Source organism: Semicossyphus pulcher, unplaced genomic scaffold (genome assembly GCF_022749685.1).
Source record: "Semicossyphus pulcher isolate SPU_LCO1_2020_fin unplaced genomic scaffold, fSemPul1.0.p SCAF_8, whole genome shotgun sequence".
Taxonomy (NCBI): Eukaryota; Metazoa; Chordata; class Actinopteri; order Labriformes; family Labridae; genus Semicossyphus; species Semicossyphus pulcher.
In genome coordinates this window covers 15,667,241-15,693,952 of record NW_027211759.1, presented here as the reverse complement: position 1 = coordinate 15,693,952, position 26,712 = coordinate 15,667,241, and the positions used below count along the sequence as shown (strand labels likewise).

General features: G+C 43.2%; 1 protein-coding gene across 1 annotated transcript in view; it reads right to left on the bottom strand.

The window, feature by feature from the left end:
- Positions 1–26,455, bottom strand: part of LOC138613035 (RNA polymerase II elongation factor ELL) — a 29,714-nt gene extending 3,259 nt beyond the window's left edge. The window contains exons 1-11 of the mRNA XM_069686601.1: positions 26,318–26,455; positions 23,578–23,625; positions 10,123–10,250; positions 9,481–9,635; positions 7,132–7,373; positions 6,418–6,542; positions 3,584–3,698; positions 1,742–2,198; positions 1,175–1,238; positions 592–763; positions 436–480 (exon numbers count right to left, since the gene is read on the bottom strand). Coding sequence (XP_069542702.1) covers positions 436–480; positions 592–763; positions 1,175–1,238; positions 1,742–2,198; positions 3,584–3,698; positions 6,418–6,542; positions 7,132–7,373; positions 9,481–9,635; positions 10,123–10,250; positions 23,578–23,625; positions 26,318–26,455 — 1,689 coding nt within the window. The remainder of the gene's footprint in view (positions 1–435; positions 481–591; positions 764–1,174; positions 1,239–1,741; positions 2,199–3,583; positions 3,699–6,417; positions 6,543–7,131; positions 7,374–9,480; positions 9,636–10,122; positions 10,251–23,577; positions 23,626–26,317) is intronic.
- Between the last annotated feature and the right edge of the window lie 257 nt (positions 26,456–26,712).

The window sequence follows — 26,712 nt, the reverse complement described above, 5'->3', positions numbered from 1 at the left end:
TGTTTCAGATCTATTTATGTGCACATTCACTCAGAAAAACATAAATTAAGTTGCATCAGGCGGCTAGTAATATTAGAAGAATGGATGGAAATGAAGTGAGATACTAGATGGCTTTCTAAAGCAATACAGTTCATGACGGCACATAAGATTAAACACGGGTAATGTTAAGCCATCAGCTGATTTAACAGGATCTTCCCCTGGACAGTAACCTGAATACAAACTTTGACTGAGAAGGAATTTTCCGACCATCTACCGCCAGAAAATCTATGCCAGAAAAAGTCTCAAACTAAAAGTGGTCTGAGCAAGATCACTCAAGAAAACATTTATAAAACAGGACATCCTATAAACTCTTTTAGAATAAAAGTGCTTCTTGCAAAAGGCCCAGTGTATGTTTCTACAAGTGTAACATTCAGTAAGAAAAAAGACAATTCTTACTTTCTTATACTTTCGGTATTTTTGCAGAATTTGGTCCTCCATGAGCTGAAAAAATCACAACAGAAGAAGTGTTAGGGTGGCGTGAATGCGATCCGTTCGCTGTTTAGTCTTTTATTAGAAATAGGGCTGTTAAAGAGCTCCTCGTCCTCACAGTACCTTGTACTCTTGTGTTCCCGGGGAGAGAGTGTTGATCTTTGAGCCCAACTGAACAAACATCTCTGTGATAGCCCCAATCCGGTCATGAAGAGCTCTGTATTCATCGTACTCGGCACAGAAGTCGTCCTTATACTGCTGGCGCTGCTCTAATGTTGTTATGCTGCTGTATTTTCTGAATGAAAGGAAGAAAAATACGCTCATTAAAAGCTGTTATTCAAAAGCAGGAGTGATCTCTGTGAGCCGAGTTGTTCCCTGATACGTCCAGTAGATGGCACTGCAGAGCGGTGCAGTGAGAGGTCTGACACGTCACTGACTTCACAGCGTGATGTGTTGACCAGATGTATAAAAGTGAGCCGTAAGATCATTTGTTTGCAAAGTAATTGTCAGTGAAAGCTTTGTGACAGCTCATTTAGACATGTGTTTCTCTTCCCTCTATTTATGTGAATGTTAGCAAGCTGAACATAACCGTTTCAGTGGGTCAAACTCTAAAACCTTAACTCCTCAGTGACAGATGATTAACCCCCACATGTGTTGCATGTAATTCCTGCACAGTAGTGTTATAAAGACATGTATTTTCTCTTACATTAGATAATCAGGAAGCTCCTCTGCTGAGGTTCGATTGATGCTTGTTTTCTCTCCCTCGTGCTCTGTAGAAAGGGAAAACACACGCACACACATCGTTAAAAGAAATGGTTAAAGCAATCTGCCAATGCAAATGTGATTATGTGCCCATCATATCAAGGCTGATGGAATCGTTTATCGCTGCCTCCGATAAGAGATCTGATCCAAGGCAAGCGGTGACGTCAGCGGCGCAGAGCAGGAGGCAATGCTGCCTGCTGACTCGCTCGACCGTAGGTCACACAGCTGTTTCTCAGTCAATCATCAACAGACTGGAGCGAGCGGCGAGTACGGGAGGGAGGAGGAAGTGTTACAGGCCTCACAACACTCACTAATCTTAAATAGATTGTATGGATTGCTTTTTGTGGACTTCTGGCAGCATCTCAAACATTAAGTTTTCCCCCTTTTTGGCTGAATGAAAGCTGATTAAGTCACAGTCAGAAGGACTTCTATACAACAGTTTCATGATGGTGCAACAGGCTCTTAAAGGGAGACAAAACATTTAAGTAAAGACCGTTTTTAGTTTATTTACCTTTGAAATTTTCTTGGTTCTGCTTGAGGTCCGGACTGGTCTCAATCCAGTTTGGTTTTAAGCGCTCCCGTTCCTTGTCTTTGTGCTTTTTGGACCTCTTCTTTTTATGCTGCCCATTGTTGAGCTGCTGGTCAGTGCAAATGGAGATGTTTGTGTGTGGCCGCTTGGGGCTGGGTGCAGCAGGAGCTGGCTCTGACCTCTCCACTTTGGGAAAAGTAGAAGTTGTGCTCAGTTTGTGCGGCGAGTACAGTCGATTTGGACTCCCCTGGAGATGATTGTTGGTTTTGTCAAAATCCAGTTTGATGTGTGCACTAGAGTTTCCATGACCGGAGGAGCTACGAACCCCGTTGGTGCCGTAGTCTCCGTAAGAGGGCGACTGCAGAGGCAGACTCTGGTCTAATAGTCTTTGTTTTTTGGGGGTCTGATAGTTGGATGGGTCTGAGGGCAATGGGCGTTTCTAGTGGGAGAGAAGGAGAATCCAGTGATTTATTTGTTTTAACTTTTGCATAATATATTACAAGTTACAAAACTGTCTTTAAAATGTGCATGATTGAAGGTGGACCTCCCTCGAACAAACATCCAAACAGCGTCCTCACTTACAATTCTGACCTTTTGTCTCCACATCATAACGTTAAATTTGTCTCTAATTTCTTTGGATTTTCCCTCGGTTCTCTTAGTTTGCTGAGCCTGTTGACATGCAACTCAGCAAAGCTTGACGATGGTAAACCACTCACCGCCCACTCTCTCTGGTGGACCAGCCACTCACTAGTTCAGGGAGGCTGGTTGGGATTTTCCCAGGAATTAAAACTTTTAACTAAGTTCATAATACCACGGTAGATAAAATGCTTTTTATCGGTGGGCTAAACAAAGACTCAATCACCATCACCAAATTTAACAGGTCAATCTTTTGGGAAATGTGTCTATTCACTTTTTTTGCTGCTAGTTAGATAAGAATATTGACACCACTGTCATATCTGCACTATAAATATGAAGCTACCGTCGCTAGCCAGTGAGCTTAGCTTGGCATGACTGGAAACAAGAAAAAACAACTAGCTTAGCTTGTCCAAAGGAAACAACAGAAGACATTAACAGTGCTAATGAATTGTCTTAAAGATATAATCTTGAAGATCTCAGTTTCGTTCTCTTTGATGGCACCTTATGGTGATAAACGGTAATTGCAGGAGCAAACGTCCCAGATATCCAGACGTCTACAGTTGGCTCCCTTTGTTGTGTTTATAACTCTTGATTTTCATCGCTGACGGTCGCTTTCCTTCTTAGACTGTTTGCCTTCATCTGAGCGTCGAGTTTGTTTCTTTTTCTTTGGATTTTCACTTATTTTTGAAGTTGTATCTGTAGTCATCCATCTTTTCTTTGTTTGTTCAGCCATAGTAGATTACTGTTTACTCGCTACACTTGCAGAGACCGGAAAAGCAGCCGCTTAGCTCCGCCTACCCTCTCTGGCAGACCAACCACTGCTGGCTGATGGAAAACGTGTCACTAACTGGGCGCCACTTGTGATTGTTTGGACACCAAGTCCATTATAATACTATATACTGCAAATGCAAAGGTATAGATAGATAGTGATTTAACATTTATTTAAATGAAAATCTTTGAGATGATTACTTTAAATAAGAAGGTAAATAAGCACATTTCCCAAATTGTGTAACTATTCCTTTAAATCCAGTCTGGGCTATATTTAGTCTAAAGCTACATTTTATCACACAAAGACAAAGCAGACACATAATTCCAGTGCTGTGAAAAGACGGCACTCCAAATCTATTATTAGTATAAAACTAAAGAAGAAGAAAGGATTAACACAATTCACTGAAGGAGAATAATTACCACAGAGAGAGTCTTGGCAGGGCTGAGTTGTGACGGAGAGTCCCCGGGAGCTTTGTGGAATGACTGGTTGGACTGGGGACTCTTCAACTGGCTACTGTGGAGCGGCTGAAGTTTCCTGCGGAAGAAAAAAAAACCCACACGGCACCTTCAGTTGGACAGTGACTGCTTGGTAAATGGCCTGTAAAGCTAAACAGGAAGAGGCAGTATGTAGGTCATAAAGCTTGCTTTGGCAGATCTGTGAGCAATTATCATTTATTATGACACACAGAGACAAGACAGCAGAGGCAGCTTTCCCGCTGGAGGAGTAATCATCGACATTTCAAAACTGTCAATCTTTTTTAATTCTATCAAAGCTTTTTTGGGGAAAATGTATGTTTGGTTTTGTGTCTCTGGTGATAGTATCAGCAGGAGGCGACCACAAAGACTAAACACAGGCCAGTGAGCAGAACAATAGCAGCAGATTTAACCTCTGTAGGACCAAACCCTCTTCTCCGGTAATCTGCTTCCTACAGCTCCTTCCTCAAACAGACGTTACGACGAGGCACACCCCCGAGTAGGTTCATGCAACCCTTTAATAATATGGTGCGAGAGGAGCTCATAACCAGTAAAACATAACTTCAATGACATTGCAGAAGTAAGAACTCTTATCCAACAAATGAAGAAGAAGGAAATCTAGGTTCAGTATTTACAGGCTATCACAGTTTGATCACATTTGGCAAACCGTTTGATAACTACAATTATAAGCTTCTTACACTTAGCGGGGGTGGTGAACAGAGGGGGCTGCGCAATCAGCCAACAGGACTTGCACTTTTTCCAAAACTCTCACAAAGCACATGGCCTGCATGTTTACTGGCAGGCAGAGGACACGTATGAGGGGAGGAAACTCACCCTGAAAAGCTCAGCCGTGCTCCTCTGAGCCTTCAATGCTAATGCCATTTGGCATCGCAGTGCAGAGGAATATTTTCCAATGCTTTGATGTGTCCATTAAGAGATTCATCAGAGCAGAGAAGTAGTCATTTAGAAGCTCCCCTTTTCAACATGATCACAGCAGACTTCTACAATAACTCAGTGGCCCTTCTGTGCGAACGCCAGCGCTGTCAAAATGCATCCATCCCCGAGCCGTTTCTCTGTTTTCAGCCCAAACTGGTCACTGAGGTCTGAAAGAACTTACACTTGTTAGCTGTGTTGCTGACAGTTAGCTGGAAAGATGAACACAGTTCACACTCACTTGTGTACAATAATTTTCTTTCTCAATAGAGTTACTACTACTACAGCTACTACTACTAGTACTACACATTAGTAGGCTACTGTGCTGTGATTGGCTAGAAAGCCCGAAGGTCAAACACAGGGCTTTCAACCATGAAACCGCTGTTTGTGTTTGTGTCCTGTTTAAAACAAACTGTCAACCTTGACTAAATATTTTAACTCAAACTATGATCTTTTCCTGAACCCAAGCAAATAGTTTTAGTTATATTTACCATTGCAGGTTAGGTTTCAGCACCAAAGCTCCTTGGTTAGGTTCATCGTGGCTTGTGCTTTAACATTAAAGAGCAGCTCCAGTCATGTTTAAAGACATCAAATGCTCTGCTTGAAATAATAAATTGTGTCCGATGTGTTTTTTCTGCAAAATACGTTTAATTACCTTGTAAAAATCTTCCCAAGGCATCTCCTTCCCCCTCATTAAAAATTCCCCAATCTGCATAGGCCCCGCCCACTCTGCAAATATACCGCAAAAAAAAGTCTCTGCCATCGTTTAGTGACAACTTGTTGAAACTTGGCTAGCTTGAAATGTTATAATTAGTAGTAGTAACGTTAACGTTAGTTGTCAGTAGTGAGTTTGCGAAACTTTAGATGAAGGTTACAGCTGGTTTGCGCATCACCGAAGTGGTTGCACATAATGATATGCATAGCGTCACCCCGTCCATTAACCGGATTGGCTCCTTAGGTTTGTGACGTCTCAAACCTGCCAATCTGAAAACGTGTTGTTCAGCCTGTCCTTGGTACACTGCAGTTTAAAGGCAGACAGGCCCAGCCATGGAGATGACTGCTTATGTTGTCCCTGATATGTCTTGTAGCACATGAGAAACTCCACATGGAGATGTTTACAAGGTTAAACACTGGATTTTTACTGGAGGGGCTCTTTAAGTAAAAGAACTCTCAACAGCATTATCCTGCACTCCTGAAAGAAAGAGCTTCTTGGAAGAAAGCCCTCACGTAAAATGTTGAGGCAACAAGTAATAGCCAGTCACAGCACAGTATAAGGTGTACACTCAAAAATGGGCTATAGCCATTGAGTGATTAGCTTAGCTTAGCACAAAGATTGGAAACAGAGGAAAGTTTACTTACCCCTAACCGAAAAGCAAACTTATTACCATGTAACGTCTTGTTTGTTGAAACCATTCAACAACTAAGCATTAGGTTTCCCCTCCTGTTTCCTGTCTTTATGCTAAGCTAACTAGCTTTTGACGTTAGCTTTATAGTTTAGATAAGAGAGTATCAGTCTTCTCATCCGACTTGTTTTACATTTCTAAACCTCTCAATAAAAAAAATTATATTAGTATATTAAGACTAACTTAATATTAAGGCTACAATCAACAATTATTTTTATCATTGATTGATCTGAGCATTTGTATCGTCTATAAATCAACTGAACACTGTGAAAAAGTAACATAATTTCTCAAAGCCAAAGAAGAAGCTGGAACCGTCAAGTGTTTTCTTTTAAAAGTTCATAGGGGTAAATATTTAATCTATTTTCAAAATAGTTGTGGATCATGTTTTTATCCACCCACTGATTGATTCATCCGCTATCTGTTTCCGCTTTGTCCAATACCCACCTGATCAGGAGCCTGTGGATGAGTTGCTTCTCCTCCTCCAGGTATCCCGGCCAGTCTCTCTGGACGTGTCTGTAGTGCTCGTCCTTCAGAGAGAAGCTGTGGTCTTTTGGGTTCAGTTTAGCAACCTAAAAAAAACAGCATATCCCAGTGAGAACAAAACAGGAAAAAGAGGGCAGCTGAGGTCCTAAAGGCAAGCTGAGTTAACCTGCCATCTCGTAATTCCACCTTATATTTAAATAAAACAAGACCTTTCTGCTGTGCGCCTGAATTGTTTCTGCGGTAAACAGTCTAACCATGCCCTTTCACAGCTTAATCCGGCTGAGACAAATCGAGCCAAACCGACTACTTTCAGTTCTGAAAGTAGTCGGATCCCAGGCGGAGAAGCCCCACCCCTCTCCTGTCAAAACACAATCTTCTCCTCCAAAGATAATTAAAGCACAGCTCTAATTACAGCTACCAGCGGCGGCACAGTCACCGCTTGATGACTGCAGCGGGACTCAAAAACATTGTGAACGCCTGAAATAAACCTACTGACATCACGTTTTATATTTATACAGTAGCCGTCAGTTCATTAGTAACATAAAAGCATGTTTTTGTTGTTTCAATCCTGGGATGCTTCTTGTTTTTTATCAGACTTTTTGTTGTTGTTGCTGCATCCGAGTGTATTTAATCATTAGCGTCAGTGTTTACCCAGCAATGTGCCAGATGTCTCACCTCATCCAGCACTGGGGTCAGGTCAGCCTTGTCCTTCTGACTGGCCCGCTCCCTCTCCAACCACAGTAGCAGCTCCGGTTTCTTATAGGGCTTTAAGGCCAGCAGATGAATGACGCGATCCCTCAGGGGCCGGTGTGCCACCGGGCTGGGAACCAGGCTCCTCTTGTTGCTGGGGGAGTGCTTGTTGCTGCTATCTGAGCCTGATACCAGACCCTGCTTCCTCTGGACCTTCACGCACTTACCTAAGATCAAAACAAAGGGACGCACAGCAGAGTTTCATGTAACAGTATTAGATAAGGGCAAGTGTCTTAGGCCTGTGATAGTGAATCAAAAAGCTGTATTTGAATGGCCGTTCGGTCGCTGTCCTACGCAAAACTAGACAAGAGCTGGGAGATTATAACCGATCTGATAACAGGATTCACATACGTTGAGAGTATGCCGTAAAAGCACAGCTAACATATCATTGCTAATCCAGTCCTCAGGCCAGTTATACAAATCACACCCTTCTGTTGAAAGAGAGACACATTTTATCTTCATTACATCTCTCTTCTGTCATGCAATGTTTTTGATGCACGCACAACAGATACAGCTCGTGTGCAGCACTTTGGCCCCAGTTTAAAAAAAATGCATACATAAATACTCATGCACATTTCTGTGTGCGTGTGCAGAGGCAGCGTGGCGGCGAGTGGGAAACAGTAAAAGGGTTTGACAGTAGGGTTTCGCCTACTGCTGAGTAAACAGAGGAGCATGGAAACTGAAGCAACTAACACAGAGAGGCCCTTTCTTCCTGTTGCACTTCTAATTCTGTTGGACCCGGCAGGCAGGCCGTGCTTATAGATATCTACCGTAATCTCATTACAACTTTAAGCCATACTTTGGAGGTTTCTATAGGGCGAGGACTAATAGCGCTTTCACACGGACTAGTATCATATGTTTACAGGGCGTTTAACTACACGGTTCACTGTTAAAACTGCAGATATTTACACTCTCAGAGTTCTAGTAATATACAGTTTTCCCTGTCTGTGCAAACGTCTTGCAGCAGCTTGTCTTCACATCATGATTTTTTTAGGCAAATATCCTCCTGACACTGAAACAACCTGTACAGCCACATTTCAAACAAGCAGCAACTAGAACCATTGTTTGACGGTATAATAAATTAGAGCAGCTCGAGGGAAGTTTAAAGACTCTCAAAGCAGCTTTTGTTGAGTGATACTTCCATCAGTGACAGTGATGTCTCACTTAAGATAGCTTACATGCTGCACACTTAAAAATGAGCAAAGAAAAGGGCTAAAAAAACTTTATACGTGCAAATTAATAAATACATGACTTCAAAAACGAGGTGTGCACACATTTCACTTGCCTATCCGTCAGTGCCTCCTTTCCCCTGAATACAACTGAACCTTAAATCACACATTATTATCTCAATTGTGAACATTTTTCTACTCTGCAACCTGTAATTGTAACTCGGCCTATGGACATTTTTTTCTGACGAGTATAGCATTACTGTACCATAAAAAGACCGTCACCACAAAACAACTGCGTGCACCGCTGCGTATGGCGCATCCTGGCGATCCATAGCTTATTTATTTCTCTTTCTGGCGTCCTCAAACAGGGAAGGACAGTGATTTGCTTGAGAAGAGGAGTTCAAATATAACAGTTTGGCTCTAATAACATGTTTTTTGACGCACAGCATGTGCCAGATATGTCAAATTTATTTTGAAAAAGCCTGTGAGAGACTATTTCTGCTGCACAGCGTGGCATGTAATGTGCAGGAACCAGATCCAACTGCTCGCCTACACAGCAATTAAACTTTATATCATGTTTCCATTCATAAAATATAATGTACACAAGCATTTAAAGTCACACGGGATCCCTAAATATCATGAAGCCTCATTGCCAGATTGCATGTTAGGTTCAGATCTCCACATGTTAACCTGGTCTCCTCTTAAGGTAACACATCTAATCTAATGAAAGTGATTTGAATTCCCGACAGTGTAATTACATTTGAGGCAAAACTTCCTCTGCATGAGACTTGTTAGCACGTACTTCAGCTAAACTCAATCATATTAATGCTGCCGGCAGTCAGGCTGGCACCGTGCCTGAGCAGTCTGGTCAAAATGAAAGAGAAATTACAAGAAAGAGCGGCATCCCTTTTGCACGAATAATTGCAACGCAGCTCTTTGATCAATTATGTGATAACTTCCACACCACATGGCAATTACCGGCACGTTGAAATGGTGAGAAGCAATGGTTCAGAAGCTCTGTGGGAGCGTGAAAACGCTGGTTATCGGCCCTTGATCCCTGCACGCTTACAGGCTGGAAGCTACAGCTATGAGGGCGAATGCTTACTCGGCCCCGGTTTGATCTCGATCGCTGAGCGGCTCCAGATGTCCTTCTCCACCTGAGACATGCGCTCCCGTGTCGTCTGGTAGGAGTCGTCCGTGGCGCACACTGTGATCTTGTCCTGGATGCTGCCCTGGCCCTCCAGGTGGTCCCTGCCCTCCCTGTGTGGATGAGACACCAGGAGAGACAGAGCGTCAGAGTTCAGGCGCACACTTTGCTGAGTTAACAAGCATTACAAATTCTAGCTGTCACACAATCATACGTGGGGTTTTCAGACACGTAACTGGTTCTGTGACTTGTGTCTGCATGCAAATTCTCGCACAGGCATGCGTGAGCGTCTATAGTGCAAATAAAGCAGCTCCAATTTGACCATTTAACCAACCCTTAAAGCCTGCAGAGCCACAAACACTACCTCTCTGTTCTCAATTACCTCTGGTCACACCTTTGAGGTCAGCTGTGGCATGACAGCGTGTGGGTGTGTTATTGTAGTCGTGTTTGAATACAGCCCAGACAGCAGCACTGTCTGTTGTTGTAGTATTGAAGAGAGAGGCCACTGTTCAGCAAGGCCCCGCGGTCTCAGTCTGACACTAAATTTACGACAAATTCCATTTGTGGTCGACTGTGGAAAGAGTTATGTGCGCTGCTTACCCGGAGACATACTGATGAATGCAGTCGAAGCTGGACTGAGGCTTGTCTTTGCTGTCGCTGGACAGGTAGAAGGAGAAGACTCTGAAGCCATCGGGGGACTCGGGGGTCGGCGCTGGGATCTTTACGTACTATAAAGAGAAATAAAAAGTATAAAATTAGTAGGAGCAATGTTTAGAAGAGAAAATACATTTTACAAGTCCAAATAAAGCCCAAGTTAGTCCTTCGTTTGTTTACAAAAGTTGTGGTGTTGTAATGTCTAACCTCTGACAGTTTTACAGTGTTCTGTAGCATTGCTAATTTGACTAAAGTGTTATGTAATAAGCCTGTTTTTTTATCTCTCCAAGACCTGATTCAGAATAATCACAAGTCCAGTAAAACAAGTCATCCTCTTTTTAAAAACACTAAATGTGACCTAAATAATCGCCGACTTGAGCCAATCACACAGTCTACACGGGACCTCCCAGGTCAGTGAGGATGACCTGTAGCCCGTTGTGGGCGGAGCCTGTCTGAAAGGCAAGACACTACAATACTATAGCCGAGCGGATAACCTCCTCTGTCGCAGGCTGTCCGCAGATCCCTGGCAACAAACAGCAGGGTGAAGTCTATCTTAGTCAGGAACCTGTTACATAAGATGACCCAAAAACCTACTTTCACTAAAAGGCCAGTTCAACATAGAAAGTCATTAACCAACAGGTAATATGTCCCTTTAAACGCGCCTCTCTTCTGCACAGGCTGCAGCTGTTTTTAGGCCAGAAAATGGACATCATGCTCTTGTTGATAGTTCGTCCTAGATTCAGCAGACGCCAGTGATTATCACCCATCCTTTACCCACAATATGTTCTTACTGATGAGCAGCAGCTCATATTCTTCCTCTCTTTCTTATTCTCAGAGCTCGTGGTACCACCGCAGGCCAAAGCACACAGACGCCTTTTAACTGCAGGTCTGAAGAAAAACAAATGCCAGTGAGACGGACCTGAAGCTGCCTCTTTGGTCATCAGTCGTAAGTGATTGATTATAAGCTGACTGTCTGAGAGCACAGAGTCCCTGGCAGATGTGGCAGCCAGGACTATAGCTGTCACAAATGCCCAGTCATGCAGCAAAGCCATAAGCAGAGCCAATGAGCAGCTCCTCTCCTCCTCTCCGCACCCCTCCTCCTCCTCCTCTCTAAAAACCCAACGCATGCCATTCACCCTGCCCCCATCAGCCTCCAGCTTTCCTTCGTGTGCACAAGCCCACCCATGTCAACACAAAAAAAAAAGCATAGCAGCCTACAAGGCCACGGACACTTGAGACACACAGCTGACCATTAATTCTGACCTATTTATGTCTGAGCGTTCACATGACGTGCGAACGCAGAGTCCTGCATATGCCTGCTCTGGGTTTTCTACGCTAATTAAGGACCATCAACCAAAAAAGCATCAAAGTGAGCGGGGACAAGAGGCGAGCCGTGTCCTCAGGAGCTATTACTTTAAGAGAGGAAAGAAGAGGCCGCCTTGACCAAAATTAGAAGCAACAAGTTACTAAAACGGGGTTACAGACGTAGAAAAAGGCATGCTACGTTTTAAAATACGAGCGCTGCCAAACAAAAGCTTCAGCATGTCATGAGATGAGAGTGCACATTTTCACATTTAGCATCGCAATACTGCCACTAGTCCCCTCTTTCAGTCGCTGGCAGCCCTGCGAGCCCCCTCCAGCCATGCATTAGATTTGCCTGTCAGCCTCGTCCATGCCACCGTGCACACTTCACATTCTAATTCTAATCAATGTCACTCAGGTCAGACTGTTCAGAGGTCGCCCCCGTTTTATTCACAGCTTCCTTCTCAAGCGCCATAACCATATGTCATTTAACCCATTAGTCCCCAGTTCCTGACTCCTGCAGGAGAGCCTGTCTGACTAACGTTAGGATAATGAACCTGGGAGCAAACAAGCACATAAAAACATCAGACGCCAAAGTTAAAGCTCTTGGGAACAGTTTGACATATTAGTTAATACTCTTATTTACTTTCTTGTTCGAGTTATTTGAGAGGTTGAAACCATTGTCATGTCGGTGAGGTAAATATGAAGCTGCAGGCAGCAGCCAATTAGCTTAGCGGAGCAAAAAGACTGGAACAGAAAAACAGCCAGCCTGGCACTGTGGAAAAGTAACAAAATCTGCCAACCAGGTCAGCTAAACGTGCCAATTACTATGTTTTATCTTGTTTTTCATTCCATAAGTTAACAGAGGTGTCTGTCTTTTAGGAGAAGACGTATTTTTTACATCAATATCTGATTTGCAGTTGATGGAATGAATTTTTGATGCTCATCAGCCACTAAAACAAAAGCCCCTTTTACACTGCCAGTTCAAGGCAGGATAATGACACCTCGGGTAAGCCTTATCCTCTATGTAAAACGCACGGAGGCGCAATGGTGGGGTGAAGTTGTCCCTCCTCTGGGCGGGCATCAGAGGTAGTAACAGAGGAGAAACGGCGTCAGTGTAAAAGGTAAGGCTGGCAGAGAGGAACAGTGTGTGTGTATGTGAAGCTTGCGTTTTTTGTTTACATGGCACACACCTTTTGCTTCTGCAACGCCTGAACGCTGTGTAAAAACCACACAATAAGGGCGGCTTTACGCCGGCATTGCTTGGTTCAATGGCAAAGATGGCGTAACGGCAGAGCTTCGTTATGGCACTGGGGTGGACCCACAATGTAAAAAGGGCTAGAGTGTAACAAGCAGCAAGAAGACAACAGAAATCCAGTACACAAACTGAGTCACTAGTGTCTAGAGTTTGCTAGCATTAGCTAGCAGCAGCCACAAGAGCTAGACCGATTTATATCAGCCAGGCCGATAGAATAGCTGATATTTTGGTAACGCTGATTGATAAAAAAACAAGACTTCTCAGTACAGACATAGTTGGTCCATAAAAGAATAAACCTGTCAGATTCATTTTTATACTGTATAAGTCCCAATCTATTAATAGTGTGTTCATAATTCTTCAGACAGTAAAAGATAATAGAGGTTCTTACCAAAAAATCTTCAGTTTTGAACCAAGTATTATTGGCCGTGATCAGAATTTCCAACTGACATCAGCATAAAAAACTCCAGCTTGAGTCAGGCTGTAGTAGCCTCCTTCTGTCTGCTGGTCACACCAGAACAAGAGAGGCTATTGCCCACATCATCATCATTATATTGAGAAAATACACATTTTATTTTATTCATGTTTATTCAACTTAATTTGTGTTTAAGTAAGGGATAATGTATAGTGAGCAGGTTGTTAGCCCGACAGGGTGAGCAGGACCCTGATACAAAGCGTCCCCTACATTATCCCGCTACACGGCTTTTTATTACAAAATTATTTGACACAAATTATTGATTTGGAAATGATTTATTAATCAAAAAATTATTATCTTTCCGTTACCCGTTTAAAAAGTCTGTTACACTCACAGTTGGGGCTGTTTCCATAGCAACGGTTAACTAACATTAAAATGGGCTAACCTAGCTGTGTGTGATTAGAGCCGTATCCCTAGCAACGGTCTGTTCTTCATAACAACGGTCTGTTATTTCTTGATAACAGACCGTTGTTGTGAAGACCTCACACCAAGTATTTAACACAGCCGTGTAATAACGTTATAACAAGTTGTATAGTTTTGCTTTTATGGTTAAAGCAGTCACATCCACAATTATCCATTAATCATCATACTGTCTCCATCTGTATGGTGGTGATAAAACACTGAATCATGTAAGAAATGCTCTAATTACTCTGCTATTGAGTTGATAATGCCCATGTGTTCTATATTTAACACTTCAGGAAACAACTTCTTCATAACCATGTTATCCGGTCAATCAACCGAGTCATCTTGGCTGCATATAAACAACAACAGGAACCAGCTGAACCACTCTGCTGTAGTCTGAACAACCAAAGGTTTACAGCTTCAAACAGTGACTAAAATACACCAATCAAAGCAGCCAATTTATGCTAAGTGGCTTATTTCATCATCATCCCACCCAGTCTGATGAAATTAACTCTTCTGATGTGATAAGTCGGTGACACCTCTTGTGCCGACAGCTCTGTGATCCCGAAGCTGCTGTCAGTCAGGTAGTAGGTGTAGATTTACATAGACACGCTGAGTCATAGACATTTCCATCGGGAGGTTTGGTCTGATCCTGAGGCTGTGTGTGTATTTGTGTGTGTGTGTGTTCTTTTTTTAGGCAGAGGAAGCCCCACAGTCCCACAGGGCACATGCAGAGGAGAGAGGTCAGATATCTAGCTGACGGTTTAGGCCCAGTGTCAACAGAGGGAGACTATTATCAGTCAAATTTTGTGGAGTCACCATCAGCGAACAAACAAAAACACAAACAGGCTGGACACTGATCTTTCAGTCCTCAATTTTGAGCGAAATGGTTAATGAGTGACATAAAGCACACACAGGACTGGAGGGTTTATAAAAGTGTTCAAATAGGCTAACACAGACAGACACAGATTATGACTGGTCATAGAAAAATATTGCAACAGTGCTGCCTGGTCAAGGACGGGTTAGTCAGCTATTCACGTTCATATAACGGACAGAAGCTTGAGTTACATAACTGCACCAAACCCCATGCAATTATTTATGAATTCTCGCAGCACATTTGTTTTTAATGCATTTTTTAAAGCTTTAGATTTAGTAGTTTGATTGTATGCCACACGTGTAGATGTTGATAATGTTCCTGGAATTAGGGAAAAAAATTAGACTTATCTCGTGACAAATAAGCTGAATGCTGCGAATCACTCTTCACTTAGTCACAGAGTCACATCTAAAAAAACATAGAGTATATATCCCAAAAGTGTCAAATTAATCCAATTTTTTTTAAAGGAGCAATTCTCCCCTGTAAAAAGCCACTGTCAGTCAAAGCTGGTGTTCTCTGTAATCAATAGAAGCAATAATATTTGAAATTGGCGGCATAGCTGTGGAGAAAGTTGTACAAACAGCTCGTGGTTTCGCCCATTCTACATTCCTACAACACCCAGCGTGCATTGCGCCCCTCCCTGGGTCAGAGCGGTACACAATCTGAAATACAACATGAATATATCGGTGGATTGTCTTAAAAATCTTCAGGTCTGCAGTCTGCATTTCAAACGATTTTGAACGACACATGACATCGGAGGCGGGCGTCCTAGATTGAGGAAGTGTAGTTCAGCAAGCTCCCTAGCCTCCGCCAGATGACGCAGTTTACGTAGTCTGACGGAGGTTTTCCAGGGCCCATTGGAGAAGCGGACAGCGTCCTCCAAAGGCACAGAGCCAAATTGTATTTTTTTCCACGATAAAGTCATTAGCTCCCTATAATAGCATGATAGGACTGAGGTTGAAAATCAGCGAACTAGCCCTTTAATGTAGAAATATATGTCAATGTAAGTTAAACGTAAAAACCACACTTTACTTATTACTGCAATTGCAATTTTAGCACTTAAATATTAAATCATTATTTGTCTGATCACAATGAGGGAAGGCATTCATTAAATAGCTTATGCTCAATAGTGCTCACATTATGATCATGTGGATCCTTTAATCTGATGATGAATTAATCAGAGAAAAGCCTAATGGGGTATTATCATCATCAGACTGTAGTATTAACATTTTAATAACAGAAACACACAGCAGTGAGAGCATTGTGCAGTAATGCCGCCCATTGTCAGGCTTCAAGTGAAGTTTAGCCGTTGGACAGTTACGGTCCGAGCGACCACATGGCATGAGCAGGGCGATCCTTAGCACCTTGTCAGCACAGCCCCCTGTGGAGCGCGGGGCTGCTACAATAACTGCCTCTGTGGCCTCGGCCCCGGCCACATCTGCTACTCCAGGGTCCTGTGTGTTTGGAGATGTCAAATACTTTCAAGCTGTTGTAAGGTGTGAACTGGACTGGAACAGAAAATCTTGGCAGGGGGCTCAGCAGTTGAACAAGGACAAAGGACACGGAGGGTGATGTCCTTGTAAAAACGTCATCTTTAACTCCCCGAGCATGTTTAAACTGCTCATCGTTTGATGGGGTTAAACTGAGTTCTTAACCCTGCTCTTTGGTGAAGGAAGAGAAAAAATAGCTTCACTAGAGAGATGTACTTTCATCCTCAGTCCTGTGCCTTCGCAGGCCAAACATCTGCAGGCAGAGATGAGAGGATAGTTTCTCTTCTTTGCTTTCCAGACGAAATCGAGAAGGCAAGGTTCCCAGCTCTGGTATTTGGCGTGGCAACACTGAGACGGGAGCAGGGAGCATGGATATGTGATTTACTCTGAAGTCTGTGCCTCCTGCCCCTGTCTGTACTGACACTAGTTACCATTGTCTTCTCATCTGAGCCTACTCAGCCATAGCTGCTCTGTGAGCTGCCCGTCTTTTGTTCTAGCGTCTTCCCCCCACAAAGCGGAGTGCAATGGGCTGTCGGCCCGCCTGGATTATTCATGAACAGCGGGGACGTGTGGCTGTGTGTTGTCGGAGGGTAAAGGGAGGGATTGGGGGGTTTGGGTGTGTGTGTGTGTGTGTGGAGGAGAGGGGGTGGCGGTGGCTCCCAGTAGAGCCAGTGCATGAGGGCTGGCCCTAAATAGTCCTTCTTTAGGAATGTGTTGAGTAACTAAGCACAGAAGAGGGGGATGGATCCTGGATGGAGCAAGTGTATTTGTTTCCAATTCCTTTTTTATTAAGATAAAGAAAGTTTTAATCTACAAGTTGACAGCAGAAAGCATTCAATTGTACGCCACACGCAATCAAGCAAGTGCAGCGACGCTGACACCAACACAGGGGTCGTATTAATTATTCTTCTTCACTGTCCCAAAGCTTTGTGATCTACAATTCCACCGTGACTCATTTGTACCAAGCTAAAAGCGTGACATCCCCTCGTACGGTCTAAATCGTGCTTTCCGTTAGCTGATGTGGATGCGGCGGTTCCTGTGCTTGAGGATCTATTCATTGAGGGGGGTTGGTAGAGACAGGAAAGCAAAAGAAGGGGGTTGGTGGGGGGTGGGGACTGACGGGAGTTTGTGTGGGGACATGGGGATGGGCAACTGTCGAGCATCCCCCAAGGTACTGCCTGTTATGCCAAGCAGAATCAGTCTTTTTCCAAGAGGCTGGGGCTAATCTGTCAACCTCAACAAACACTCTCCGTCTCCCCACCCCCGACACCCCCACCCCCTCCTCACTGTAGGTGCCCTCCTCTTCATACACAGAGGGATGGAGGTTTTTAAAAAGCCTGTGTTGAATGATAGCACGCTGTTTCTTCGGTTGTAAGAGAGAGATGTTTTTACTTCCTGATACCAGTTCCAATACCAAGACTTGTATTTGCTGATAAAGAGTACCCCTTCAATACCAGTGTGATTATAAATATATGTATCATTATTTAACAGCTGTAGGCCATATTTACAGACCTAGAAACACACTGAGCTAACGATAGCGGCTAGGATCAAGGCCTCTACCATAATCCTTTGTCTGGGAAAAAGAGAGAAACCCAGAAAAATACAGCCTTAATATGTGCGTTTGGAAAACACTGATAACTGCGATATGCTAGCTCTGACTAACGTAACATGCTAGCAGCACACTGTACGTTTACCACTCTAAGGGTGCATTCAGATCTGACGGCTTTGGTCCGGAGTTTCGGAGTTTGGACAGGTGAGAACACACAACTCTGGTGCGGCCCAAACTACCGGACCATGGTCTGCCAGAAAAGACGGGACTCGGTCCGCTTGAAAATGAACCACGGTCCGGTTTTGATTCAGCTGAGAATGTACACTGACTTAAAGTAGGACCTACTATAGGAAGCAAAGCAAAAAACTGCATTGTGGGTTGTTAATGGATGTTAACACTGGCAGAGACAGACATGCAGCCAGGCAGCAAGATGAGGCGAGGACAGACGCGGGGAAGCGACGGGGAAATAGAAATATGGGCTGATCAAACAATTTCACAAATGCTTGTTGAAACGTGCTAGAATACGGAGGTATTCAAACTGTATAGTAGAATAAAACTGATCGCACTGTGGATTAATGTTTGTTAAAAGAAAACAAACTCTGTCAACAAAACATTAAAGTCTGCGATCGTGCTGAGTGTGATTGAGGAGTGTGCTTTCTCTCTTTGTTTACTTCAGGGAGTTTTCCAACTTGGAAATTCTGACCAATGCCGTGTGAACACAAACCTAACTCGAGGTAAAAACGCAACATTGTAACAGTTTGGCCTTTGATTCAGATCAAACAAACAGGTGTGAAAGTGTCCAACAGTTGTTGAGCATCCATAATATACATTATTGCGATTTGTGGGGGGCTAATAATTGATGGTATCGGATCAGTGTGTTACCTGTCGTACTTGCCAAACCCAAACCCACATTTCAGGCTCCTCCACATTTAAATACACGCTGACTGTGTTTCACTGCAAATAGATTCCCTTTTTAAACCCTTGCCTCATTTTTCAATTGATGATAATAGTTTGGAAATTCCATTTACAGGCTTGTTATCAGACGTCAGATGCTTCCCTTGTTTCCCTTGTTGATCTCACACTGTTTCACTGTAGCGATCCCACAAACCGCCTGGAGCGTTGTTGCACTAAACTCCCATTACGGGACTTTTCTCTCCACGCAAGCAGGCCGTCTGTAATCTTTTAACAATTCACAGATTGTGCATCGGAAAGTTCGTCCCAACATGATTAATTTGCTGGGAAACTTGGAGAGAGAGGAGAAAATCCAAAACATGCACGAGGATGTGTAAAATCGGAATGGATCAAGGAAGTGCGCCGAATGACATTTAAAGTGCGTGAGCTGACAAAAATGAAGTGTAGGAAAGGAGAGGCGTTGTTCACTTGACTGCAGGTGATTATGAGTTTGGTTGATATGACACGAAATACACTTGAAAACTTTATGCTGTGTGTATCTTCCCAAAACAAACCTCATGCAGATTACATAAGCCTGTTAAAGCTCTGTCTTAAGATAAACAATAACACTTTGATGTTCGCTCTCAGGCCTCAGGGTTGAGCCACAGCTTGTACAGTGACTCCTCACTGTACACAATAACACTGATGCTCGGTTGCTGTGTTAGTGTTAGCGCTGCTCATATCCTGTTGTGCTGCATTTTTAAATCATGTATGATAAGGTTCAAAGGCTCGGTCGGCGCCGCATGAATGTTTCCTCAACTTTGCTCGATCTTTACAACAACGTATCACTGAATTAATGATTGATAATGAACAGCTCTGCGCAGTCAGATGGTTGCATTTATTATTATTTTTAATGGTCACGTCCCTTTAATCTGCCATATTTATGATTCCTTATTTGAACATGTATAGATGGCTTACTTCTTTTTAAAGATGTACAAGATTTCTCTAAAACTAAGTTGCTTAAAAGACAAACTGTGCGCTTTTGCACGTGACTGAAAATGTGCGAACACACTTCCTCATTGGACACAAACTGCCAAAGACGTTCTGATCATTCAGATCCTGTATAAATACCCAAATAGCCTCGGAGCTAAACGAGCCCGCAGATGCTTCCACTGCCCAAACATTTCCAGTCAAACATAATCTGTTGGATTTTCCTCTTTGCCTCTCGCTCTGTCTCCATGCTAATATCTTGTGGTTGTTTAACTTGATCATTCAAAGCTCTGTGTAATGAGATAAAGGATATCTCATCTGTCACTTAATAACCAGTCAAACCATATTTAAATCAGCATATATTCCCTCAGTCACGTATTCAAAGCAGTCTTAGTTGTTACGGGGTGTTTTCCTCACTGTTATTTCCTGTTACCCAGGGCGACCATAACATCTTATGAGTGTTTCTGGATTAGCTCGGTATGTAAATAAACAAAACAAAAGCCACAACACGAACACTCATCTCTCTGTGCCTTTCAAGTTTCCTTTGCCCTTCAGTGCGGCCACCTCTGGTCGCACCGCCTGCCCAGTTTGTGCCGCTGATTTCTGATCTTTTACAGCTTCTCTTCTAACCATGCTCTTAAAACACAGCATTTGAAATCAGTTGTTTGAAGCTGGAGAACACAATAATGACAGAGAAGCGAACGAAAAGAACGAATCTCACGAGGCTCGTTCCTAAAATATACTGTGTGATCCACAGATCCCGAGGCTAGCTGGCTCTGCGTAAACATCGTGGGCCTGGGACGAGCAGAGAACACAGAAGACTTTTGCCTCGCTTAACACATCTGGATGAATAGAGCGGCGTGTGCCCTTTCAGAAACACGTGGGACAACTCTCCCTCTCACTGCTATGCCACTGGGAGAGGACGGCTCTCAGACCACATTCCTGTTATTGTTATTCTAATTAGCTTCCAGAAAGAAGAAAAAAAAAAGGGGGAGAAAAAAAATGATGTGTGCATGCTCGCATACACACTCGCACGCTGCAAAAAGCTTATTTGCGGTGCCGGCGGGAGGCAAAGCGAAGCGGCGTGGTGGCGGGGGGTCGAGTCAGAGCAGCCGTGTGTGAGATAGAGGCCCTGATGTCTCCCAAGGATTCAGCCGAGGCACGGGGTGAAATGGCAAAATAATCAAGAGGGCAGGCGGGAGGGAGTCAGCCTTAGCCTTCACACACAGTCGACACGAGAATATCTTTAAGAGCGCCTCTGCATTCCCCTCATCCCAACGCCGGGACCTTTATGTGACAGCTGTGCACATAAATACAGACAGGGCCATAAACAAAAACAATTACTCCCTCCACACATAACATTTATGAACTAGGGAGGAAATTAAAGTGATGTCACACCTGACGCTGCATAACATACTGTATTTAAATATTTACTGTGACAATATCACACTCATAAACCTTTAATCCCGCGGTACAAAATCACACTCGCACTAAAGGCAATACTGTGCAGGGTAATAGGTGACATACAGTGCTCTCTTATTCATACAGGAGGAAACATCCAGAAAAACAGCATGTGCTTTTAAAAAACAAGCACTAATTCCCAATCAACATGCACCCTGCAGCACGGATCGCAGAAATAAGAGCAAACACAAGCTTCATTTCTCACTAAGTGGATATGGATCATGCAAACACGAAGGCGCCGTCGTCAGGCCTAAAGGAAAATGAGCACTAGGATGTGAAATTCCAGACCATGGGAACCCAGACGGAGCTCTGAATATATTCTTCAATCCCTGGTGATTGTTTGAAAGTTATCCCGAATCTAATTTCTTTTTAACTTCCAGCTTCAACGAAATGTGGAAAAAAAAATAACCCTTTACTTCTCTTATTTCTTTATAGTTGCATCACAGACTCCATGTTTCTCTTATTCTCTTTCACTGCTCCAGACGCCGAGTATTGATCGAACCCATTCAGTTCACTTCCCTCCAATATCAGCCACTTTAAGTCAGTTTATTCCCTTTTTTTAAGAGAGGTTAGAGAGATTTCTTCTGGATTTCTAAGTTTCACATTTGCGCTGAGCACCAGTTTTGAGAGGCAAATAAGAGCTTGTGTCTTTCCACGCATGAGCACAAAGCTTGGCAGATAGTTCACAATAGTAGGGCTAAATGCCGCAGGGTGAGAGAGAGAAAGCCAGCCGAAAAACCTCAGCGTGCTATTTCTCGATAGGAGCCTTGGCCCCTGATACCGCTGAGCCCTGGATCGACGCCAGGACAGTGATTTGAAGAATTCCTCTGGTTTTGTGGCCCTGGAAGTGCCCTTTACAGGAAATGTGACATGAGCCAACGTGGGCAGAGATCAGAAAGAAGCGGCCGTGGCTCCTGCGACCGAGGCTCTACAGCTGGCAACTGTCAGCGGACACAGACCTCCTCGCTCGCTACGCACGACCTCTTGACCCCAGTGCTGCTTTTGGAGAGCGATGAGCTCCAGTAAACACTTCTCCAGCACATAAAAAGGAGGAGAGGACCTACATCCGTGTTGCTGTAAACCTCCAACCTGGAGACACAGATACTGGTTATCCTCTCTGTGTGCCAGACTGCCATGCTCACCAACATCCTCCCCCCTCTAACGGCTTAATCTGGCCTCCCCCCACCACCGCCGATGTTTGCAGCTACCTCATTAATGCCCAATCGTCCAGCTCGGGGACTATTGTGGGAGGGGGAGGGAGCCCGTGCTCGAATTCCGCAAAGCAATTTGAATATGTAATGTGCCAACCGTGATATAATCAGCAAATCCCATTCAGTGATTAAAGAACACTTAAATTGCTCTCACTTAACATTTCTTCACAGACGGACTCTTATGGGCTCGTTAATCTGCTGCTCGTCGTACAGATGTTTCCTCACATGTTTACACTGATTATTCGGACATATTAAGCGTCCTGCCTTGGTGAAATTCCTGCATTCGTGTATCATTCCTGTATTTCACATCTCTCATGTCTGCACGGAGACAACAGGCACGGAGACGTGGGGGCTCCCTGGGGTTCGCCAGCTCCCGTACCTCCTCCCCCTCCCTGAACAAAGCCTCCCCAGTTGCGAGCCTGACCCAGTAACCTGGCTAGCAGCCTGGGGGTATATGGCACCCTGTCTTAGGGCTTCCAGGGCCCGTGTGAGCACACAGGGCCGGCATTTGTGTACAGAGCAAAGTCACTTTCGTCAGTGCAATCGGCTCTTGCAGGGATTAGAACAGCTCCTTTTAGACAGGGCTGATTGTGTGGTGGACGTGTAGTAGCCTAGCAGGCAGAGGCAGGGAGGCCGCTAATCTGGCCGGACACAGGCATCTTTCTTCACGGGAATGTTCGGAAGTGAAACTCAACCGTATGAGAAATACGTCTGCCCAGTTTTTCTGAATAAACAAGATGATTATCTCACAATTCTGGGAACAAATTCGACTGTTTTTAAGAATTTTTAATTCTGAGTAAGTTTCCCCTGGGAATAAAAATCTGCTCTTGTTTTTCTGAATCAATTCGAAACCCTGCCAGAGGCTCTCACCTGCATGGAGTGCAGTTGTGCTCTAACAAAGAGTTGGCTGACGTAATTTGGCACATAACATGTAACTCATACTTATTACTCATATCTTGTCGGCATTGACCCCATATATAAAGGTTGTATTTTGCCTTTAATGCACAAAGATTGACAGGAAATGAGAGAGCGGAGATGACACGTAGCAAAGGACCTTGGTTCAAATCAAATCCAAACATATTTTTATCAACTGAATAAATTACACTTCATCTAAAAGCCAGAGTTTTTTTTTACATTATGTAGCTTTTCTTCTCTGCACACATGCAGTCCAGGATATTTGACAAAACACAGCTCAGCTGAGCAAATTAATGACACCTTTCCCTCAGGCTCTGCTGCATTCAAAGCCGCCGGATCTTTCAGTTTCCGTGTATTTAAGAAATATAAAAAAAAGTCCCAACAACGCAACAAAATCCACAGATTGACACGAAACCAAAAAGTCACAAGGCCGACCTCTTTGTACACGCATCCATGTGCTAATTGAATGCTTAAGAAGCAAATAAGACATGCAGAGGAACTGTCACAAGTGCGCTCCACTGCAAATCAGAACTAATTAGAGCATTCAGTTTCTGAGGCATTAGGGAGAGTATGCAAAACGTCTTACCCCCTGGCTCCCCTTGAAGCAAATGGCTGGCTGATTCGATAGTGATGCCTGAGGAGAGAGAGAGAGAAGAAGATGAAACTGGTCACTTATTAAGGAATCGTGCAGATTAATCTAACGGACAGCTCAGACGTTATGCTGCCATTGTTTCAGCTCTGCTCAGTGGATCTCTCTACGTAACAGCAGCCTGGTGATGACACAAAGCCTGGTTCCTTTTTTAAGTTGCCATATTTGCTATGTTCAGTCTGTCATATTTCTATATCATAAGGCCCACAGTTCAGGGTGTTTTGGCCATAATCTTACGAGGAATGTGTGTGATTAATCGATCTAAGCCTACAGAATACTTCGCTCATGTCACGCAGCATGTTTGTGTGTGTGTGTGTGTTTCAGCTGATTCCCCCTCTAAATGATTAAATGATTAAAGGAAACAACAGACCTCGGAGGAGAGACACAGCTCCTTCTGAAACCAATTAAATCTCTTTAAAAAGTGTTTTTATGAGCCCTCCGTGCTGCGGTTTGTGACTCCGCTGCTCTCCAAGACCACAGTGTACCTGGCTTCAGCTCCCGAACATCTTATTATTCCTTTCCCCCCTTCTGATGAAGAAATATTAAAACCATAAAAAATGTCTGCCTCTGAGGCGACATGATACATGGTTAATAGATGGAGACTATTATCTGTGAGGTACAGCTGTGCGTGTGATTGACAGCTCTCTTAATTTATTATTAATGGTTTGGGGGAATGTCTTCCCTATCAAGGAGTATTGTTGTGATATTCTTCATCATCCACAGCCTTTTAATATTGAATGGACTAATAAATATTAAAGCACATAATGTTTGTTACATATTACAAACAGCCGTGGGGCTTAATCAGATTTACTCACTTATGGGGCTGAATTTGTTGTTGTTTACGAGGGTTTATCATAAGTGTAAAACAAAGCAGCTTATTTTTATAACAGGATGATTTAAGAGAGGAGAATTATCACCAGCTGAAACAATTAGGTTAATTAATCAGACCACTTCCTTGTAAGTCACATTTTTATGAATGCTGTAATAGTGTTATTAAATCATTTACTAAAACTTCATGGACTTTGGGGTTGCCAAGTTGTGAAAAATCCCTTTTCCTACTAGTGTTTATCCTCCTCCAGCTGGAGCATTTTGGACAACAATCCACGTATTAGCAACTGCAGCTCATTAAAGAGTGTTAATGGATGGATAAATTTACACAATCTGGCAACCCAAAAGTTGTTTTTTGTGCCTTAAAGCTGATCTATATAACAATCATTATTAACCATCAATGAAGCCATTACTTAAGTTAATAAAACACTCATATAGGGGATTCCTTATTAGAAATGTATTCTGATATATTAATAAGTAGATCAATAAAAAAAGTAAGCAACTATTTAGATATTTATTTTTTAAGTCCCACAGTTCTAACTCTCAAAAGGAAATATCTGCTGATTATAGAAGACTAAAATTAATAACTTTGGGTTATTAATACAATAACAAGTAGCAAATAGTAGGCTAGCAAAACTGCAATTTTGCCATTTTTCAGTTCTTTCTAGCATTGATTATATCAGCCATAAACTGATTCAAAAGCCCCTCTTGTTTTCTAAATTCATACAAAAAAATCATACATAAATCATAACCAATAACAAAAACTCTCTCAGGTCCTACGGAGAAAATCTTTCATGCCACGGTGGTAGTTCGGCGGTGTAAAAAGTATTTTCTCTGGTCGTCTCTGACTTGTAAAACTTTGGCAGTAACCTCTGCAGCCCGGAGGAAGCTGTCAGGCTGTGAGAGCTCGTGAGTTCACTCTGCTTCACAGACCAATGAGCTCCGGAGCTGGGCGGGCTTCCAGCCGAGTAAAAAGCAAAAAAAAACAATAATACACAAGAGCCCAGCAACAACTTACCGAGCCCAGTGAAGACTACACAGCTGAACCTCCGCTTTAGACATCCAGGGAGAAAAAAAAACTCCTCATACTGAAGTCCTAACTGTGGGACTAAACGTCTTATCAAGCATTGCCCTGGGAAAGACCATTTGGATAGACTAAATTATCTCTGTCTAATCTAATGGTCCATAAAAGCAGTAAAACAGTTTCCCGATTCAGAGGAGTAGAATAATTTGCTTGATAGCTTGTTCATTAATTTATCCCCGAGAGCGAAACGAGCCGAAAAACAGCCTTTAAAAACACATTTAATGACTGACAGTCATCTGTGTTGGCTCATAATCTGAATAATGAATTTGAAATAAGTAATGATAGTATGGGACAGCAGAGAAAGCAGGGTATAATCACTAACCTCTGTCATAGAGGAACTTTAATGCCTTTTGGTTTTTCGGGAGATACGCTTTGGTAAACAAGCACAGCTTAAAGTAGCGCTGGCTTCTCCTTTTTAAACAAATTTTTACTCAGAGTTTGTAAGATAATTTAATATCTGTTCATTAATCAAAGTCTGTTGAAGTGCCTGTTATGGTCCCAATAAATCAAGCTTTCCCAGCCTGCTACTGTATCACAGCCACACAAACCAACATTAATTAGACACCAACGCTTTTGTCGACGAGATTTAAGCTATTCGGCTATTTTAACTTTCCTCTTTTTTCAAACCAGCAAAAGGAAGACAAAAAAAGCTGCCTTTCCAATAAGGATTTTACAGTTCCCGGAGTTGGGAGGCTGTTAAGATAATGAAAATACAGCTGAAAATCACACACAAGCTCGAAAGTTGAAGCGGATATTTTTTCTTACCTTCAGGTTCTGGTAGGCTTCGAGGGTCCGGATGGCAGTGTCAGTCAGTTTGACGTGATACAGAGTTTGATTCGGGGTGTTTTTGTTGATTTTGCCACAGGAGAGCCCATACCGATGCTCCTGTCTCAGCGCTGCCATTTCTACAACTGAAAACCATTGGCGACATTCTGCCTCAAACGTCACGAGCGTGTGGGAGGGGCTAACACACACACATACATGCGCGCGCGCGCACATACACAGGAAGTACGAAAGAAAACTATTTTACTTTCGCTTTTCAGGTCACTATTGTGCGTTGGACGTTTGTGCCCTCGGAGTTTTCAGCCTGTATTTATCTTGTGTTTGATCTATTTCTGCTCTGGGTTAGCTCCAAGCTACAAACAAAAGTCTGTTGTGAA